At 45.6% G+C, this 22276-nt stretch overlaps 1 protein-coding gene across 1 annotated transcript in view; it reads right to left on the bottom strand.

The window, feature by feature from the left end:
* Positions 1-5115: 5115 nt before the first annotated feature.
* The window catches only part of SLIT3 (slit guidance ligand 3), a 953284-nt gene continuing 936123 nt past the window's right edge, over positions 5116-22276 (bottom strand). Inside the window, exons 33-36 of the mRNA XM_007939744.2 lie at positions 12510-12664; positions 10554-10839; positions 8951-9159; positions 5116-5351 (exon numbers count right to left, since the gene is read on the bottom strand). Coding sequence (XP_007937935.1) covers positions 5116-5351; positions 8951-9159; positions 10554-10839; positions 12510-12664 — 886 coding nt within the window. The remainder of the gene's footprint in view (positions 5352-8950; positions 9160-10553; positions 10840-12509; positions 12665-22276) is intronic.

A 22276-nucleotide genomic window follows, 5' to 3' on the forward strand; every position in this document is an offset into this window, starting at 1 on the left:
TCACAAGAGCATCTGATAGCTCTCCTGTGACCCATCTATTTATTTTAATGACATCAGAATATGACAGTCTGTTGAAAAAGATGCACATTATTTATTCCATTCTGGGGAAGTGGCACTATAACACTAGTTTTAAAAAGTCTTAAGTATTTTTCTATTAGAACTTGTTGTTGAGTTAGAGAAATAAGCTTTGCCAAATGGTCAATCAATCCTGTATTTGCTGATCCTAGCTAGCTGGTGTCTCTCATCAGCTTTTCCAAGGGTTTCCTTTGGCACTGTTTAACCTCAACTAGAAAACATGGGTAAGTACCTCCAAGCCAGACAACTCACCCAGCTTCATGGCCATTGAAAGTGTTTGGAGGCATGGCTAGGGGAAGGGATGTGGCCATCCAGGAAGTATTGTAGTCTCAGGCCTTGACCCTCCATGGATGCCCACTGTGGAGGAGCAGAAGGAACTGTGGTCTGGGTGGGCACCTGTCTCTGGTGTAAAGTTGCTGTCTGACTTTGGTCTATGATCTAGTCACTCATTTTTCTGAGCCTGTTTCCCCATCCACCAGGGACCCTCTAGGGTTCCTCTACCTCTGATCTGGGATAATGTGAGTCTTTGAGGGGCAGTCACTTGATCCTATGAGCTTCTGCTCCCAGGGAAGTGAAGCAGTATATGACTGCTCAGCTTTAGGGTTGAGTCTGGTGATAGCTTTGCCTCTGATGAAGGGCAAAGTTAGCCCATTCCCAGGCCTGGTCACTCCTGGCTTTCTGGTCTTGGGAGATCTCCTTTCCTCTCCTTGCTCCTTTCCTCCTTTTCCTCCTATATTTCCTCTTTCTGAAGCTTCAGACTCAGGGTTTTTGCTATCAGATTGCAAAGGCAAAGCCAATTCTACACAGGGCCTTTTGACATGTCAATAATAGCAATAACAACAGGAATAATCACAATACTATCTTACATTTAAAGTTTTTAGTTTACACTTTACAAAAAACTTGTAAATACACGATCTCATCAGTCATTTTAGGGTCCCTTGGTTGAGGCAAAGAGGGACCCTCCCTTCCCCTTTCTTTGAATCCTGCTCAGCAGGAAACAGAGCTCAAGCTAAGTCTTTTGCACTTGTGTTTCCCAAAATACAGATAGTGAACCATAATTTTTTAGGGTGAAAATCAGCCAACTGAACTTTTCCTACCCCTTACAGCTTTCTGTTTCTAGAATTGAGCTGCTCCAGGAGAGCCTTAGTCTCCATTTGTTAGAGAAATTTCATTTCGGTGAAAATTGTCTTAATGGTTTTTGTTTATAGAATTTCTTAGTCAGGGACTCCAAACTTGGGAAGGGAGACTCAAATCACCTCCTCCCCTAAGCTACACTGAGAGGAAGAACTGGCCCTTTTGGCTGTATTGGCTGCCTGTGGCTGGATTCAGGTGTGGGCCCCAAAGATGATGAGCAGAGGGAAGCCTTGAGTTCCTTGGGAAGGTGAGTGGGCTTTATACTAGTTGGGAAGAGGCTAGGAGGAGTGAGGTCCAACTGTCTGGCTCTGCTTGGATATGGTGGGCTGGTGGGCATGGGGGATGAAGTGAGGTGTTCGGTAGATAGAAGGACTCCTCTTCAAGGGCAGAGCATCTGAGCTACCAAAGATTTCTGTGACCCGTCTGGAAATCAGCCTTTTCTAGTCACAACAAACCAAACAACTGGGACCCCCAAGGCCATTTGAGGTGGCAGAGCTCACATCTCTTCTAGGCAGTTCTCTACTTTACCACCAGCTCTTTTCCTAAAAAAGCACTTGCCTTGCTTTCCCCTTGCTTATAAGTCCTTGCTGGTTCTCTGTACCTTGGCACACATGGCCCTATGTGGTCCAGTCCCTGCTTTCCTGTCTACTTTTTCATCATGCATGCCATCACATTCTTGCTATTCTAGATCTCTGTTACCCAAACATGCTAAGCTCTTGCACATTACACTGCTTTTTATAGACCATTCCCTGGACTGTCAATGCCTCTTCTGCCCCCTGACAAACTCCTATGTACCCTTTAAGACTCAAGGTTGGAATTTCTCTGCTTTGGACAGCCACTTCTCATTTAAACTGTCATTGTATAATAAAGGAATTTTCTATTTCTGTGACCATTTCTATCCCAGCTTAGAGGCTTCTTAGCAGTAGGATATGTTTCTTTCCCATGAAAGGCAGTACAGTTTAGTGGTTAAGTGAGGAAGCTCTAGAGCCAGGCACCCTGGACTCAAATCCTGGTTTCACAATGTATTAGATAGATGATTTTGGGCAAGTTCTTTAACTTCTCTGTGCCTCGGTTCACTCAACTGTGAAATGGGTTAATAATGCCTTTACTGTAGGTTGTTTTAAGAATAAAATGAATATATAAAGCAATTAGAATGGTATCTGGTATATCATGAATAGGTGCTAAATAAATGTTAGCTATTAATATTTAATACAAACCTATCATAAAGTATAGTACCTGGATAATAATAAATATCAATGTATATAGTTTTAAATTAATCCCTCCAACATATCTGTCATGGATTTAATTGTGTCCCTCCCAAAATATGTGTCAACTTGGCTGGGCCATGATTCTCAGTGGTTTGGCAGTTATGTAATGATATGATTTGATAGGATCAGCCACTCAGTTGTCACAGCCCTGATCTGATGATGTAAGGGGAGTTTCCCTTGGGTGTGGCCTGCATCATCTTTTGTCTTACAAGAGATAAAAGGAGAGAGAAGTGAGCAGAGAGGGAGGGACCTCAGTACCACCAAGAAAGAAGAGCTGGGAGTGGAGCATATCCTTTGGACCTGGGATCCCTGCGCTAAGAACCTCCTAGATCCAGGGGAAGACTGATGCCAAGACATATGGAGATCTACAAGGAAGACCAGGCCAACAGATGCTGAAAGGAGACAAAGATGCTCTTCAGAGCTGACACAGAAAGATAGCATTCCCCTAGAGCTGGTGCGCTGAATTTAGACTTCCAGCCTCTTAAACTGTGAGAAGAAATTTGTTAGTTAAAGCCAGACAGTTGTGGTATTTCTGTTCTAGCAGCACTAAATAACTAAGACAATATCCTTCCCTCCCTCCTCTCTTCACCAATCTTCTTTCTTCCCTTCCCCATATTTTCTTTCCTTCCCCCCTCTCCTTTCCTCTCACCTTCCACTTGGCTTGTGTTTCCCCATCTTCCTTACTTTTCATTATCCCTTCTTTATTCTTTGTGCCTTTGGCCCACCCCTGGTCCTCAAAGAACTAGGCTTCACTGGAGACAATCAGAGATGAAAGGTGATTGAGTCCCAAATATCCCCCCTAAAACTTCTGGTATAGAGATTGGGGGAGGTAAGATGGATAGTGAGAGACAGGGAGTTGGTCTGAACAGCCAAGACCCTGGGCTACATGTACTAATGTGACAGAGAGCAGGGGAGAAAGAGATGGAAAGGACAAGTGGCAGGGAAGTTCCTTGTAGGAAGGGATGTTTAGTTCTTGGAATGGAATGAGAAGGCTGGAATGGCTGACTCTGCCCATATTGCCTCGATACAAAAATTGCACTTTCTGGAAGCTTTTTGGATACTAGAGAGACCAAGGAATGAACAAGTTAGAAACAAAAAGTAGGAATAATGCAGAAGAAAAAACAAAACAAAACATTCATTTTCCCTTTCTAGTAGGAAACTATGAGTTGGGTCCGACTTGATGGCAAATAACAACAGTAGGAAACATGAAGAAAGAATCTAGAGCTTTGAGTCTGGGCTCTAGGCCTGTCTCTACTGCTAATGAGATGTGTGGCTTAAGGCAAGTGACAGAGCCTCAGAGAGGCGTCTGTTCCCATTTTGCTGATGGGGCTATACTGCTTGACCCATTCTGGGGGGGTGAGGGAGGGTTCCATGGATACAGTGAGATACAGCTAGATGTACATTGCAACGTTAAGAGGACTCAAGGTGGGCAAGGGGGTCTTTGTCATTATGCTGGTGGCCTGAAGGGCCAGGCAGCAGAAGACTGTCCCACAGCAAAAGCTTTCAAGGACCTTCTACAATCAGATGTCAGCCAGTGCTGTGGGCAGGCTTGGCTTCAGGCCTTCCTCATTTCAGCAACCCTGGCATCTGTTCTCCTGGTATTGCATTCCCATGGGAAGGTGGCTGAGGGAGGTGGTGGCTCAGAATTCTCTAAAGGACCAGTGAATGGGGCTGAGGAGACAGCATGGCCTGTTCTCTCACCCTACCCAGAAGGACTGTGCTCTTGGGGGTGAGGGGAAGAGGCAGAAAAAGAGCAGCTCTTAAAATCTGGCAAAACAGGCCCAGATCAAACATGTGGTGGAGTTCAGACCAGGGCCAAGGAAGGAGAAGAGTCGTCTCTCAGAGGGCTCAGATCTGTTGGGGAGGCAGAAAAGGCAAAAGCTACTTTGGGTCTTAGCTTTTCCTGGACAGCTCGGGCAACGATAACCAACACTGTTATAAGAACTGAATGCTTAAGGCAGGAATTTTTAAAAAAGGGAAAGGGGACTGAAACAAGAAGAAATAATTTTTCCTTCTCTCTCTCTCTCTGGTATCATTCCTTTTCCTGAGTGCTAACCAACACTGTTATAAGAGCTGAATGCTTAAGGTGGGAATTTAAAAAAAGGAGAAGGGGGACTAAAACAAGGAGAAATAATTTTTCCTTCTCTCTCTCTCTCTCCCTTGTATCATTCCTTTTCCTGAGTTCAGTAAGCGGGTCTTAGTTTCTATTGACATGATATTGTTTCATGAATATAAAAACTTCCTTCTTCTTCCTCAGTCTATGACTTCTTTATTCTTATCCTTTTGTTTTAAAACATTTTTATTAGTCTTTTTTTTCCTTAAAATTTTAAACAGCTGTTTATAAAAGCACAACAAATAACACAACACAAAACAAACTTGGTAAAAATAACTCACTATTTGGTACATATACTCAGACGGTGTGATATATTTATATAATAAAAGATGAAAATAGTCACTTTCCATAATAAAAATAAGTTCTATTTTTTGTTTATTTTACAATATACTTAATATTCTCTTCTTCTTTTTCTTCTTCTGCAGCTTCCTCTCCCTCACTCTGAATCTCAAGGGGGTTCCATGTTGCAGTCCCAACCTCACCAAGATGGAGTCCAAGAGGTGGTGGGCAGTTGGGAAGAGAGGCTTAGGCACAGGGGTGGCAGCCACACTCTAAGTGTCTCTCCACCTCTTCCACGAATGAGGAGCCATCCGTGCACTGGAAGACATATTTCCGCCGCTTGCTGCGGGTGGGCTGGCAGCACTGGGGCCCACAGCCCCCACGGCATTCCATTATGGGCACCTTGGAGGCTGTGGCGCATGATGCATAGCCTTTCTGGCGGTGGATCACCTCTCGGACTACCTCCCCCAGGCATGGATTCTCTGCAGAGGGCAGAAGAGGGAGGGTCAGGGCTCTGGTTGTGTAGAGGGCTGGCAGGACCATGGGCAGTTCCCAAGTAGGCTGTTCTGAAACACTTGGTGATCTGAAGACCATACATATTCTTTCACTCATCCATACATCCATGTGTCCATGCATGCATCCATCCATCCACCCAACTATTCCACAAACAGTAAGTGCTTTTTCTGTGCCAGACTCTACTAGACTCAGAGGATATAACTAAGCCCTGAAGATATGGTAACCAAAGTTCACTTAGTCCCTGCCATTAAGGAACTTAAAGTCCTAACCATAAGTTGCAAACTAGTAGACTGTGAGCAGATCCTCTCTGCAGACATGTTTTGATTGCCTTATACAAGCTTAAAAAGTAAATTAAGTAAAACATTTAAAAACCAGGAACTTTCACCTAAATTTTGGATTTTTGGTTTCTTTGAAAACCAGAGATGGCAAAGCTGATCCTGCATGTCTGTATTGCTGAAGTTGGGTACTTTAGACAGAGCAGGAGCCCTCTAGTTTTCTCCAGTCTCCATTACTCCCAGTTGCCTTTTTTTCTTTTGTTTAGAGTCTGGACACTAATTATATAATCATTTAAGTGAATATATTTGTAATGAGAAACTGAAGTAGATTCTCCAAAGTAAAGGAACCTGTTTGTACAAGAGCACATAGCCAAGAAACTTGACCTGGCCTGAGATGCTTCTCTGAGAACAGATGAGGACCTCAAGACTATGGCCCCTAGTTACCCTTCAGGCCTGGAATTGAACTCACTCACTGCCGTGGTTTTCAGCCAAACAATAGACATGCATGTAGGGTGAACATTTACACCAGGTAGATATACTCCTTAGAGTGATCAGTCATGGGAGATCAGAAGGGCCGTATTTGCCCAGGGAAAGAGCTCAGAGGCCAGGAATGCATAGGAAAGAAGGACACAGGAAAGAGGTAACTACAGAGAGGAAGTAGGAAGAGAGCTGTCATTGTGGGGATTGTAGTCAATGTCATGAAACGTATGAATTGCTATACGGAAAATGACTTTGTTCTGTGAACTTTCACCCAAATCACAATAAAAATTAAAGAAAAAAAATGGTGAGGAGTAGGAGCTAATGAGGCAAAGACAGTGGGAATGAGACTTTCCAGAAGTTCTAGGAGTAACTGGAAGGAGAGGGAGGGGATCCCTATATCTACTTGAATATCCTGGACTCCGACTCAACTCAACCTCTTCACCTCTCTTTTGTCTTCACTGCATTGGGAGAATGTCTGGAACGAGGCCCTGAGGATAAGAGCAGTGGACTTAGAGCCAGCATCTTCAGCTACCCAGCCTTAGACAAGTCACCTGTCATCCCTGAGCCTCAGTTTTCTTGTCCGGAAAATGGTGACACATTTACCTGTCCTTCCTACTTCCTCAAGATTGTTAGAAACATCAGAAAAGATGGAGAGTGACAAAGTGCTTTATGCATTTAAAAGCTTTAGGTGTTTTAATATAATGTCATGTGAATTTTATTAAGCTTGATACAGTCTTGTAAACCATGAGATTATTTAAATGATCAGAACGAGACTAACAAGAAAGAGTGTGTGTGTGTGTGTGAGTGTGTGTGCAATAAGGGGGAGAGAGCAAGGGTGCAACTATGGTGAAATGTTAACAGTTGAGGAATCTAGGTGAAGGGGAGATGAGAGCTGTGTATGCTATCTTGGCAATTTTTCTGTATGTCTGAAGTTGTTTCAAAATAAATCATTTAATGAAAAAGTTTTTAAAAAATGATCAGTTTTGGTTAAGAGTAGTATTTAATCTAGGTATAAAAAGAGTTCTCCAGTGACAGGGGGTGGTCTGCCTAGGACTCTGCTGTCAGGGAGGAAGCTGTCTCAGTTTCCACACAGGAGAACAAACCTCAAGGCGAGACAGAACAGTTTTAATTTGAAGGGAGTTCATTTCAAAATTAACACAATAAAGGGGCCACTGACTGAGGCGAGAAATTTCATGTTTATGACTAAGAACTGTTGTCTGCTCCTGATGGGAGGGTTGGAACAAGATGGTGGAACAACTTTTGGAGCTTTAATGTGCATATGAATCACTAGAAGCCCTTGTTAAAATGCAAGTTCTGACCGAAAAGAGCTGGGCTGGGGCCTGAGAATCTGCATTTGTCACAAGCTCCTGGGTGATGTCAAGGCTGCTGGCCAGGGGGCCACACTGAGTGGTTATGGTGTGGGTTAGTTTTGAAGGCATGACAGCTCAAGGACTGATAGTTGATAAAGAAGAGAAAAAGTCAACAACCCAAATGGCTCATACTCCCTCCTCCCCACAAAAGCCCACTGATGATCATCTTCCGCACTTATTTTTTCATCTTTAAATTAATTTGATTCTTGGTTTATATATCATTTATCATTCACTTATAAACTGTTAAAAACCCAAAAGTATCTTAAATTGTGATCTTTTATTTAGTATATCACTTAATCCTTACAATCAGCCTATGCAGTAGGTGCCACGACTCATCTGCACTGTACAAGTGAGGAAATTTGAGGCCCAGAGAGGTGAAGCATATTGTTCAAGGTCAGACAGGTTCTAAGTGCAGAGCTCACTCTTCTTTATCATGATAACAATGCTGCCTCCAGCCTTAAGCATCTTAAACTGGATTTTTAATAGAACTAGGTAAGGAACTCTGGTGGCATAGTGCCTAAGGCATTTGACAGCTAACCAGAAGGTTGGCAGTTCAAACCCACCAGCTGCTCTACAGAAGGAAGATGGGGCAATCTACTCCTGTAAAGATTTACTGCCTTAGAAACCCAGTGGGGTCACTATAAGTTGAAATCGACTCGATGGCAGTAGGTTTTTTTTTTTTTTTTTTAAAAGACTACGACGTAGTTCAGCTATCAAATTCCTAGCACTGGATGACAGTGCCAGGTGTCAGTGTCAGGCACCTTACATCTCTAATCCTCACAGGCACCCTGTAGGAAGTCGGGTAGCCAGCCTCCATGGTACCCCATTTCCTGGTATCCATGTCCTCTATGTAGTCACCTCCCACACTGAATACAGCTGATGTGGGTAACCAGCATGACTGTGGAAATGATGGTGTGAAGTGTGTAACTTCCTTACTCTATCTTTCATTGTTTACTCTAGGTGAAGCCAGCTGCCCTGTCGTGAGTACCCTTGAGTAGCCTGTGTAGACACTCATATAGGGAGAATTAAGGCCTCTTGCCAACAACCAACACCATGTCAGTGTACCAAGCAGATCCTCCAGCCTCAGTTAAGCCTCCAAATAACTTCAGCCATGACTGTGTTGAACGCAGCCTCAAGAGACCCCAACTAGGTCTACCCAGCTGAGGCACTTCTGAATCTACGGTCTTTAAGAACTGTGAAGGCAGTAATGTTTATTGTGGTTTTGAGCTGCTATGTTCCAGGATAATATGTTACAGAACAACAGGTAAGGAAGGTACTACTTTACTCTAATTTTCAAGATGAGGGAATTGAGGGTTAGAAAGATTAAGTGACTTGACCGATGTCACTAAGAGGCACAGCTAGACCTGCAACCCAGGCAGTCTGACTCTGGAGTCCAATTCTGACCCTCTCAGCTTACCTTCCCAGGCACAGATGACTCACCTTGTTCACAGTGCTCGCCACTAAAGCCGGGCTGGCACAGGCAGTAGGGATCCCCTCGATCAGAGATGTGGCACTGCCCATGGTGACACTTGAAGACTGAGCAGGCATTGGCAGAATCATTCTTGTAGTCACACAAGGCCCCTCCATAGCCTTCAGCACACTTGCACATGTATGAGGTGCCAATTGCCACACATTTTCCATGGCTGCAGCTGGGGGCAGAGGAGAGGATGAGAAGGGGGAATGAGTGGAGTCTATGCTGCTAGAGGCTTCCTCTGTTCACATGCCCAGGGCCCAGGCTCCAACCAGGCCTAGCTCACTTTCTGGGGCTGTGGGACCCAGGGCTGAGTACAGCCCAAAAGGCCTTCTCCAACCCATGGTCTGCCTTCCTCCAGCCCTCTTATCTGAAATACCCTGCTCCAGTGAACAATCTGGTGGAGGCTTTTTAGCATCATTTAATGTTCACTGCCAGGTATGACCTCAACAGAAGCTGGCTGGCTTGTTGTTTTACACATAGACATCAGAATCCTCACATCTAAACGGCAAGCCACTGCTTGGAAGAATCTGAACTTACAGTAAGCATTTTAATTGCTCTATCACTTTAAGTAATGATAACACTCTTACTACTATGACTATGGCAACTACCACCATAACCGCCACCCACCACCATAGCTATGACTCCTATCAGCAGCTACCACTTGCTACATGTCAAGCATTGTATTAAGTGCTTTACACCTAGCATCACTCTTGATTTCCACAAAAACCCTTCCTCTGCTGCTTCTGTGCAGTAGATAGTCTTATCCATATCTCAGAGATGAGAAAACTGAGGCCAAGTGTGTAATTCCAAAGCCTAGATTCTGAACCATGATGCATCATTGTCCCTACTGGGATGACACTCAAAAGTTAGGATTCACATTAATTATAGTACCAAGTGCCAGGAAACTCAAACCCTAACAGCTCCTTATTCTTGATTGAAAATGCCATTTTCCAACTTGTTCAGCCAACCAAATTACCTATATTGGCTCTGGTGTCCTTTTTGTCTGATTGAGATTTCCTAACCATGAGTCAGAGAATGGTAGGCCCTCAATAAATATTTATTGAATAAATGAATGATTAAATCATTCAATGTGATCCCAGTTCACGGCTGCTGTGTACAGCTGCATGGGCAGCAGCTCAGGAGGAAGCCAAATTGGGGCTGACACTCACCCTGACTATTCATCAAGCCCAGTGCCCATGGGAATGCATCAGCCCAAAGGGGGCACCCTCTTCTTACTCACACAGACATAGCACAGGAGCTTGCTGCGCCTCTGTTCAGGTTCTAAAGGCAGCTTGGCAGAGACATCCCTGGAATGTTTTGTGCAAAGCCCTCTCATATTAATGACTCTGTGAGACCTGCCATTGGGGCATGTATGTTTAGCTGTTGAGGCCTGTACATTTACTATCTGTACCTTTTAAGCAGCCACACCCTACACCAAGCCTATCTAGAGCTGAACTACTATGCCTGTGGCTTCATTAGCACCATTTCTCAGGGAGAGGCAGGAGTGCGGGGCAGGGACCGAGTCCATGCCGGGAGCCCCAAAATGCCCAGGGATCTTGGGACACTGACCTGTGGCCAAGGCAGGGGTCCCAAGCCTCTTGGTCGCAGAGTGGGCCGGCCCAGCCCAGGTGACACTCGCACACCATGCTGTCTTTCTCCACCGCGCGGCACAGGCCGTGCTTGCACACAGAGCAGGACTTGCAGCCTGGTGAGACGCCCAGCGACTGTGGGGGGAGGGCTTTGAAGTCCTGCAGCTCATTGTTGATGCGCACCTCGTGGATGCAGCCATGGAAGCCGCCCAGTGGCCGGTCGCCACCCTGGCGTAGGGCTGAGAGGCCCGTGGAGGTGGGGATACCTGCAGAAGGGAGCACTAAGATGGCATTCTGAAGACCCTCCCCTGTTCTGCTGACCCAGTCCTCCCCTTCGAAGCAGGAAGAGGTCTCTATGGTTCTCGTGGCTAAGTATTTACAGTGTTGGGCCTCTGCTGCTTAAACCAAGGTGACAGGCCACACCTCAGCCTTGTCCACACAAGGACATGTATTCTTTGTACCACCCTGTGACTCTTTAAAGCACTTAAGTGCCAATATTTAAATATAGGCTATTTTATATAAGAATCCAAATTTCAGACTTGTCCAGGACAATGAGGCCATCTGATCACTAACTGCCATGTGGCCACAGCTGACCAGAGTGACTGACTATCCATTTTGGGTGGGGGTGGGACACCAAATGACTCCACTGACCCCACCAGTCTCCGCAGACTTTCGTTATAGCCCCTGAATGAGCTAAGAGAACACAGGGCGGACGAGCTAGAATCTGGGGGAGAAAGGAGAGATTTTGGGCAGCAGCCTTGGTCAGTGGAACTTTGGAGAGAAAGAGGTTTCTAAGCTGTTTTGTTTTTTTTTATGTGCTGCAAGATAGAGAAGTCTATTGATGCCCACTGCCCTTCTCAGTGTCTTGAAGAGGTAATTGGTAAAGACCTACTTTGCCTTTCAATAAAGTCTGATTTGTGTTGACTCCCCCTCCCTCCTGATGGGAGCCTGAGACTGGCCTGAAAGTGGAACCAGAGGACCCAGGCTTGCTCCAGCTACCACTGGAGCAGATGAATGGGGAGGGGAGCAGTAGCCCTTTATCTGGGGGAAGCTGGGACTGCTCTGGGCCAAGAGCATTCCTGGACCCCCTGCACCTGGACTATCTGTTAACAATGTAGATTACTGGACCAATTCCAGCCCTTTCGGAGATGGATTCTTTGGGGGAATTCTCAGGAATCTCCGTGTTGAACAAGCTGGTCAGGGGACTTTTCTGCACTTTGGGAACTACTGGCCCAAGGGCTATGTTCAAGGCCCAGGCCCTGCCAGACAGGTGGCTACATTTCCATTTGGCCTTTATATGACCTTAATCTTAAATATGTTCTGCTGCCTTTATAAACTGAGCCTCACAGTGTCTCACTGCCGTGGAGTCAGATCCGACTCACAGTGACCCCTCCTTGGGTTTCTGAGGTGCTATCACTATGGAAGTAGATTACCTAACCTTCCTTCTGAGGAGTGGCTGGTGGGTTTGAACCGCCAGCCTTCTGGTGAGCAGTCAAGTGCCTTAGGCACTATGCCACCAGAGCTCCCTTTCAGAGTGTCTGAGGAGGTGGCAAAGCAGAGGGAATGTGACCTGAGGCCAGCAGATGGCAGGGCCTGGACCCTGCCCTCATCTCGTGCTGCTTCTCTTCTCACCCCTCCTGCTCCCAACTTAGAGTTTCAGAAGGAGCCACCATCTCTCTCTCTTTCCTTTCTAAGCATCTACACACACTGTTCCTCAGTCTGGAGTACTCTTTTCTCTATGACTTGGGTAATACCTATTTACGCTTTAGGAATCAGCTTGGTTGTCCCTTCCTCCAAGAAGACTTCCTGGATTGGCTTCAGCAGGGGTTGCAGAGAAAAGAGCAGCAGAATATTTGCCCATGCACCTAGGTGTGGGTACCCAAGCACACAGGGCAGATGGGTGGAAGAAGTGGGGTGGTTGGGAGAAGGACTTTACCTCCAAGGTAGAGAGGGCTGTTGATGCCCATTGCTGGCTGCTTCTGGAGCTTCCCCAAACTCTTGGGGGCTCCTTTATCCACCACCAGGTTCAGAGACTGGTTCAGCATCACCAGCTCCACACTGTGAAACTGCCCGTCATTCACCGTCTCCACACTGAGCAGGAGAGAAGAAGAGAGAGCCGGAGAGTTCGCTGAGTGCCTTCCATAGCTGGGCGCTGTGCTGTGAACTTGACTTGCATTTTTTTTTTTTTAAAAAACTTTTTATTTGGAAATAATTTCAAATTTGTGTAAATTGTAAATAATAATAATAATTCAGAGGACATCTATTACCTAGATTGCTCTAGTACTCCCATTTGCTTTCTCATTTGTTCTTTTCCTCCATACAAATGAATGAAGGAATAATTACATGCACTTAAAGGCATACACACACATAGCCCCCCCCCCCCCCACATACACATGTTGGATCCTGACTGTGGATGTAACCCTGTTTGGAATAGGTTTTCTTTGTTATATTAATGAGGACATGTCACTGTATTACTTCTGAGTGATATAAAGAGCTGCACAGACAGAGAGAGGCAAGCACAAACAGGGGAAGACAGAAGAAACACATGGGGGATTGCCAAGGAACTCAGGAACCTGGGGCTACAGGAACTGAGACACGTATCCTCCCCCGGAGCTGACAGGGAGAGTTCCCCTAGAGCCAGTGCCCTGAATTCCGACTTCTAGTCCCCTAAACTGGGAGGAAAGGGGACTGTACCACTAAACCCACTGCCATCAAATTTTGGTTCTTTAAAGCCATCTACTTGTGATATTTCTGTTACAGTAGCACCGGATAACTAAGACAGTGTAAATACATACATATACACATACACACACACAAAACCCAAACCAAACCAGTTGCTGTCTAGTCTATTCTGATTCACAGCAACCCCACATGTATCAGGGTAAAAGTGTGCTTCCTGGGGCTTTTAATGGCTGATTTTTCAGCAGTAGGTCACCAGGTTTTTTTCTGAGGTGTCTCTGGGTGGACTCAAGCCACCAACAGTTTGGTTAGCAGTGAATGTATTAACCATTTGATTCATCTAGGAACTCCATATATATACATTCACACACACACACACACAATTTTTTCCAAACCATTTAAAGTTACAAGCAACTGGGATCTTAAAATATTATAAGCAGCCATCTAAGATGCAACAATTGGTCTCCCTGCATGTGGAGCAAAGGAGAATGAAGAAAATCAAAGATGCATGGAAACAAATAGTCTAAGGGACTAGTGTACTATGAGAACCTCAGCCTATATGACCATGAGACCAGAAGATCCAGATGGTGCCTGGCTACCATTGTCAACACTTGGAAAGGGATCAGTGCAAGAGATCGTGGACAGAGTGGGAGAAAAATGTGGGACAAAACTCTAAATCATAAAAAAGACCAGGTTTACTGGTCTGATAGAGACTGGTGAAACCCCCCAGACTGTGGACCCTAGTCACCCTTTAGGCTTGGAATTGAATTCATTCTAATAGCTTCAGCCAAACAAGTGACAGGCCTACAAGGTGAACAATTACACCAGGCAGGTATACTCCTTAAAACAGTCAACTGTGGAAGATTAGAAGGGTAGTATTTGCACAGGGAGATAGCTCAGATGGCAGGAATGCACAGGAAAGAAGGACACAGGGAAAATGTAACCATAGGGAGGAAGTGGAGAGAGCTGTTAGATTATGGGGATTGCAATCAGTGCCATGAAACAAAATATGTATGAACTGTTGAATGGAAATCAAATTTGTTCTGTAAACTTTCACCCAACTTACAATTAAATTCACAAGTCATAATTAAAAAAAAAGTTTACATATCTCAGGGCCCTTTACCTCTTACATAAAAGATAAGGATGTTCTTAGTTACATATAGGGATATTCATTTACATAAGCATAGCACAGTTATCAATTCTAGCAAATTTAAGTTTGATAACATGTTTTAGCTAAATTGCCATCCATATACCAATTTGTAACTTGACTTAAGGAGCTCTGGTAGCATAGTGCCTAAGACACTTGACTGCTAACCAGAAGGCTGGCGGTTCAAACCCACCACCCACTCCTCGGAAGGAAGGTTGGGCAATCCTACTTCTGTAGTGATACTGCCTCGGAAACCCAAGGAGGGGTCGTTATGAGTCGCACATAACAACAACAACAACTTGACTTAATGATGTCCTTGGTAGCATTTTTTTTTTCTTTCAGTCTAGGATTCAGTTAGGGCCACCAGGTACTACATTTGGTTGTCATTATTGGCATTCTTCTCTGTCATTTCACCCTAGTGAAGCAAACTCTATCCTCAGCCCACTTTCTTAATTGTTACTCTCCCTGCATACCACCTGGACCGTTATTTATTTAACATCTTTATCTTTAACTGCACCACTTACTGTCTTTAAATATCACTAAAACTATAAGGTCAGCATTTCCTAAGGAATAAGTTACATGAAGAAAAAGATTTTGATGTGATTTTTATATATTTTTTTCTATTACTCATGAAAAAGAAACAGGTAAAATTTCAATAGTGGGTCTCTATCCCACCTAAATTCATCTCCTGTACCACTAAACCCACTGCCATCAAGTTGATTCTGATTCATAGTGACCCCCATAGGACTTCCAAGGCTGTAAATCTTTATAGATCTTTGAAGCAGACTGCCTCTTCTTTCTCCCATGGAGCAACTGTGGGTTCAAACTGCCGACATTTTGGTTAGCAGCTGAATGCCTTAACCACTGCACCACCAGAGCTCCTACATGTACCACCAGGATTGTGCATACCACATTTGGGGATATAATGTCAAGCAATGACCCTTCAAGCAAGGTTTGTCATCCTCATGCAGAAACGAGGAGCAGAGGCTCAGTGAGGTCAAGTAATTTACGTAAGGTCCCACAGCTAATAAGTGATTAAGCAGGGATCTGAACCAAGGTTCTTCCAGCTTTTAAATCACACATATTATCCCCATTCTGCCCTCTGATAGTATCTGTAGCCAAGGGCTTACAACAGGTCAGTTGGTGTTGGATGGTTTGATTATATTATTTAAGCCTTATGACAATTCTGTGATGTGGGTGTCATATATATCCCATTTTACTGATAAAGGCATTGCGATCCAGAGAGTTAAGTGGTTTGCCCAAGCTCTGTCTTATTCATTCAGGTGTGGGCAGTAAGTATAGAGGGTCCCTCTGCCCTTGAACTTTCTTCAGTGAATCCCTTTTGGCTTCACCAGGAAAATCTCAGCAGAGAAGTAGCCCTGATTACCCAGGCAGGCAGGGACAGCTTCAGTGACCAACTCAGATTGGACATCTCAGCAGCTAAGCAGGACAGGGGAATGCTTGTGAGAAGATAGGCTAAGCACAGAGTCCATTCCAGCTCATATTGCTGGGTGGGACCAGGGCCAATCACAGAACCCATCTGGGCCTCAATTTCCTCATCTGTAAAAGGGGAGAATAACTTCACAGAACTCTCGTGGTGATCAAATAAGACCACGTACGTGAAAAGTGTTTGCGGAATGTAAACTACAGGGAAAATATGAGCAATAAATATTTGGGTTATTAATAATATTAAAAGCAACAACCAGAACCTACCATTGCCTGCAAACAAGTGACCACTGCTCTACTGCTAATCTCTAAGAGAAAGTGATGGCAGAGGGGAACATAAAGCAGCCTAGGGCCCTCCCAAATCTACCAGGAACTCTCTCTTCTCACATTCATCCATCTACTCATCCACGGATCCATGCATCCCCCTGCCCACCCATCCACTCATCTACCCACCTATTCACATACCCACTTATCTATCCATCCATCCATCCATCCAACCATCCATCACTATACACTGAGTGTCTGTATGAGCCACATTGTCCTAGGGATCAGTGACGAACAGGAAAGACAGACACTTGCACTCACAAAGCTCATGTTCCACTTTCTTTATTCTTGCATCTAAATCAAATCAAATGAGAAATAGGAATAGTGGGAGGCAGGGTGGTCTGGTGGCTAAGAGGGTCCCTTGGGGGATCCAGTTTTGTAAAGGGAGCTAAAATGCTATGCAAAGCTAAAGCTTTTCTATTTCAGAAGCTACCAGCTGCTGCAAGGAGAGTGCCCAGGGTAAGGCAAGCAGACAGATCTTACAGACTAGTTAGTGGTGATGATGGGTGGGGGAATGAGGTCTGGCATGAGAAACCACAAACTTCAGACTTTGAGCCCTCACACACACTTTTCTAAACACACAAGCAAAAAAAAAAAAAAAAAAATGCAGCTGTACCCTCAAACCATCCTGAAAACTGATGCTGCTCTGAATGCTAATGAGCTCCCCATCGCTGGAGGTGTGTAAACAGATGCTGGGCAGCCACCTGTCAGAGAGGAATGTTAGAGGGAGAAAACAGCTCTTGGTGGGTGGTCTTGGCATTCTCTTCCAATACTAAGATTCAGGGAGGCTGAGGCAGTGTATTCTCATTACAGACACACACATACACACAGACACAGCAAACACACACCATTAACCCCTTCCTGGCTGCCAGCTCTAAGCCTGTTCCCTTTCCCCCTTTTGGTGTTCCTCTGGCAGGCCCAGGCCCTAGTGCATTGTTCCTGAGGGCACTCATCCTGGAGACAGCGGTTTGGTAGGAGCCACAGGAGCAGGAGCTGCAGGCAGAGAGGACTGTGTGGTCTCAATGGGTTTTAACGGGCAATGCATGGCCCCTGATAGTGAGTGGTCAGAAAAAGGTAGCAATGATTATCTCCTTGACCATCACCCTGGGATTATAGGAGCTGAGTGTGGGAGGAGGAACTGGGGAAGGGGAGGAGGTTGGTGGGCCCTGGCAGAGCTCTTCCACTGATTTCTCACCCTTGCAGCTGCCCAGAACTTTGCAGTTTACAGATGCTTCCAGGGGCTCAGAGCCATCTACAAGGAGGACACTGTTGTGAACCCTATTCCACAGGGTAGGAATCCCAAGTAATTTGACCAAGCCCACACTGCTAGAAAGGGGTAGAATTAACGTTCAAAGTCAGGGCTGATTCCCATGAATCCAAGTCTCCCATAAACTTATCTGTGCCAGTAGGTGCTTATGGAGTAACAGATCACCTCCTTCTTGGCACTTCTACACTAGGGTCTCCTGGGAATAATGCTTAAAGCACTGTTTTTCAAACTGTAGGTCCTCAGAGGTTTGGGGATAGGTGGGAATGAAGATTCAGGTTTCTCACCACCACCCACAAATCAGGGAGCTTCATTTCTAGTTGCTTAATTTTTTAAAATCTTGTCCTTTTAAGTAAAATATCAATGAGAAAATGGTTCTACTACTATAAAAGGAAGAAAGAAAGAAGGGAGGGAGGAAGAGAGAAAGAGAGGGAATGGGGAGAGAGAGAGAAAGAAAGAAAGAGGAGACCTGGTGGTGCAATGGTTAAGTGCTCAGCTGCTAACGGAAAGGTCAGCAGTGCTGTGGGAGAAAAGGCCTGTCAATCTGCTCCAATAAAGATTACTATGGGCCAGGTCTACTGTCTTATAGGACTGCTATGAGTTAAATCGACTCAATGGCACACAACAAATTTAGAAGAGAAAAAATTTTGGGAGAGGGAACCACCCAAAAAACTGCCGTTATCCCTAAAATAAATGACACTATTGTGGTTCCAAGTTCCCACAATTAGCTCCCAGGAGAGAGATTTAGGGGGCTCTGAGTCTTCCTGAGGGAGCTTTGGTGGCATAGTGCCTAAGGCATTTGACTACTAAGCAGAAGGCTGGCGGTTCAAATCTGCCAACTACTCCTTGGAAGGAAGGCTGGGAAATCTACTTCCATAGTGATACTGCCTCGGAAACCCAAGGAGGGGTTGCTATGAGTTGGATCCTACTCCACAGCAGTGAGTTTGGTTTTTTAGTGTTTTGAGTCTTCCTGAAGGAGCTTTGGTGGTGCAGTGGTTAAAGCATTTGGCTGCTAACCAAAAGGTTGGTGGTTTGAACCCAGAAAAAGGAAACAGATGAGGCCGTGTGCTTCTAAAAAGATTTACAGCCTTAGAAACCCCACGGGGCAGTTCTACCCTTTTCTACAGGGTCACTATGAGCTGGAATTAACTTAATGATAGTGGCAGTGGGTGAGAATCTTCCTGGCTATTCATGAGGCCAGATCAAACCAGCATCAGGTGGAGTGACTGGAGGTGTCAGGCTAAGCTAGAAGGCTCCTGTCTGAGGCTGGTGTGTGGACACAAGTTGGCTAGAGGGGCCCATCCAGTTGTCTTTTGCTTTTAATGACAAAGTGGGCCTGTACTGTGCCACTCAATGTTAAACACTTGATCTGCATCCTTTCATTTAAACCCTAAGAACTCATGGGTGGGAAGTACAATTATTGCCCCATTTTAGCAATGAGTCTGAAGGCTCAGAACCTTAAAGTATCCAGCCTGAAGTCTTAAAGCAGAAGTGAAGGAAACAGGACTCAAATCAAGGTCTTCCAAATCCACAGGAACCTGTCACTGAGAGAGACTAAGGGGGATTGGGAGGGTCTCCAACCTGAATGTCGAGTGGTAACCACTAGGTGGCAGTAGAGCCTCACAGGAACAAAGAGTTCCTGGGCTCTCGGGGAAGCCAAAGCCTGAGGGCTCAGACCCCACTGCAGCAATGCTCCCTGCCCCGACTCCTTCTCCTGGCCCAAACCTCCTGCCTTGATGCCAGCGCTGTGGGAGAGCAGTTTGAGGTGGGGCCTAACCCGGCTGAGTTTGAATCCCAGCTCTGTTACTTCCTAGCTGGGAGCCTTTGAATGAAGGGCTCTCTGTCTGAGCATTAGGTTTCTCATCCCTAAAATAGAAGTGAAGGTACTTGCCTGGGGGTTGCAGAGATGATCAAAGGAGACAAACACCTTGACAATGGACAGGACTGTGGTCATTAAGTCTCAGTGAGCACTACATGCCAAATAGAGCTCTCTCACAGTGTCTTCAAGTTGATGACATTTAGAAACTATTTTACATAAAAACCCTGAATTCCCAATTTCTCTTGAGAATCTGCATCCCCACCAGCCCCAAAGTATCTGCTGGAGTGGAGGTCAGCTGCCCCTTTGGACAGGGCCTGGGGCTGTTACTACGTCCCCACTACTCCCCACTGACCCCCAGCTTACTTTCCTCATGTCTGTTACCTCTTCAGCATCTCGCCTTTGTAAGTAGGTGAGGTCACCCCTCTGATGAGTCTTGGAGCAAAGGAATAGTGAAATTTGTCCAGAGGGGTTCACATAAGCTTTTCTGTACATTAGTCTCAGGTCAGGAGTAACAACCTTGAAGTACTCTCATTACTGCCTGGGACTACAGTAGGGGAAGATGAGCAAAATCAAGCATTAGGCATAAAGGAGGCCAAGGACTCCAATTGCTCCAGGCCTGTAACTCCTTTTCTCAGGTCTTTGAATGCTCATCTCATGCTGGGGGCTGGTCAGTGGGACCTTGAGAATTCTACAGGCCACGAAGGCCCTTAATTAGATCAGGTTTGGTCTGGCTCTGGCCCTGAGGTTGAGGAGGACTTCCTGGGAGGGGCCATAGTGACTCTGAGGAAGTGATCTCCTGATTTGGCTGTCATGCCCTCCTTGCTTCTCCAGCTGCAGGTCAGCTCAGCTTGTTCCCTCTGTGAGCTCTGGCTCCTCTTGGTAGTCTCTGCCGACATTCTGATGAGATTTCCAATCCCCAGGGCTTCTGCAGCTAGTGGAAATGCTCCTGGGCTTGCAAGCTTCACTCAAACACTGCTTCTTCCTCCAGGGAACCTTCCCTGGTCCTCCAAGCAGAAATATCTGCTACTTCCTCAGAGTCCCAACAGCATCCCGATGGTGTCTCCAGGGAGCAATCATTTTATTCTGCCTGTGGAACCATTGTTTGTTTACACATATATCTTCCTCCTTTGATGTGCTTGGTTTCAATCTGTGTCCCCTACACCTAGACCAGGGCCTGGCTCTGTAAGGTGCTTGATAGATATTTATTGAGTGAGTGAGAGAGCGCACCAGTGGGGCAGAAACGGCACTGCCCTAATTAGAGAAAAGTGCTTGTGAGCAGAATTATTTTTAATACGGGATTTCTGTAAGACTTTAGGATTGTAAAGCTGAAGGGCATAAAGACCTTTCCTCAGATATGAGGGCATCCTTAACTTGGTTTCCCTCAAGGATGAAGATAAAGAGCTGGGAGCCTCACTAGGGCCACTTGCTCCATGCGCTCTGACTTCCTGACAAGAGTTTTGGAAGGCAGCAATTCTCTGGTTTCCCATGTCATCCCCCAGGCCCTGATTTAGGTAACAGCAGGATATTTTAACACTCTGGCCATTACATCACTACCTTTACCAAACCACCCCCCACCAGCTCACATCAGTGCAGGGGAAGGCTAGGGTCTGCAGGGCACCCTGAGCTCTGGACCGAGGTCCAGCCACTTCCCTGAGCTTACGTTTTACCTCTGTCCTCAACACGCCCATGTAAAGGCTCAATTGGTCAAGATCCTGATAAGATCAACCCTTAACCTGCGATGGAATACCCAAGACTTACATTCTGTTATGAACCACGTTATCCAGAGGAGGAAACTGAGAGATTGAGAAACATGCTCAAACCCAGATCTGTCTGACCCCAAATGCTGGAGCTGCTTGGTTTGTGGGCTGTCCCAGGCTTGTCTTCCTGGCTCTTTGTCCTTCCACTTCCATCATGTCCAGCAGCTCCAGTGACACAGATGTTCAGACTCCAGAAAAGACTGAGGCCCCAATGGTAAGCCCCTTCCTCTGGGGCCCATCCCTGACTGTACCTGACTTGCTCATTTCTTCTCTACCTACTTTCCACCTGGAACGTTCTACCTTGTTGCTGACCCCTGTGCAGGGCTTGCCCTTTGTCCTGTTCATGCAAATTCTTCCCTTTCTGTAAGAGCCATCTTCACTGGATCTTCCTCTAGAGAGTTTTCTTGTGTTTCTTAGATTTACCTTTGCATCAGCATTACCTGGAAGTTGGGCTTATGAAATCATAGATCCCTGGGCTCAAACCTGGAGCTTCAAGTTCACAGGTCTGGGGTGGGGTCTGAGAGTTTGCATTTCTAACAGGTATCTGGGTGATGCTGATGCTGCTAGTCTGAGGAATTATAACTGGAAAGCCTCTGAATGGTTTAAACCAGGACCTGGGTGGTGCAAATGGCTAGTTGCTCGACTACACGCTGAAAGGTTAGTGGTTCAAGCCCAATCAGAGGCACCTTGGAAGAAAAGCCTGGGATGTACTTCTAAAAGGTCATGTGTGGTATTGCCATGAGTCCGAATTGACTTGACAGCAACTGGTATGTTTGGGTTTAAACCAACTGTTTCCAACATGGTTTATTGGAGGTGTACTGGGGGTCTTTCTAGGCGCTCTTGTGGCGTAGTGCCTAAGGCATTTGACTGCCAACCAGAAGGCGGTGGTTCAAACCCACCAGCCACTCCATGGAAGGAAGGTTAGGCAATTTACTTCCGTAGAGATACTGCCTCGGAAACCAAGGAGGAGTCAATATGAGTCGAATCCACTTGATGGCAGTAAGTTTGGTTTTTGTTTTCTTAGGTGGGTGTCTAGGAGCCCTGATGGTGCAGTGATTAAGGCATTCAGTTGTTAACCAAAAGGTCAGTGGTTTGAACCCACCAGCCACTCTGTGGGAGAAAGATGAGGTAATCTGCTTCCATAAAGATATGTAGCCTTGGAAACCCTATGGGGCACTTCTACTCTGTCCTATAGGGTCGATATGCATTGGAATCAACTCCACGCTGGTTACATATATATATATAATATATATATACTATATATATA

Source organism: Orycteropus afer, unplaced genomic scaffold, assembly GCF_000298275.1.
Source record: "Orycteropus afer afer isolate SDZICR_OR568_19922 unplaced genomic scaffold, OryAfe1.0 scaffold00062, whole genome shotgun sequence".
NCBI lineage: Eukaryota > Metazoa > Chordata > Mammalia > Tubulidentata > Orycteropodidae > Orycteropus > Orycteropus afer.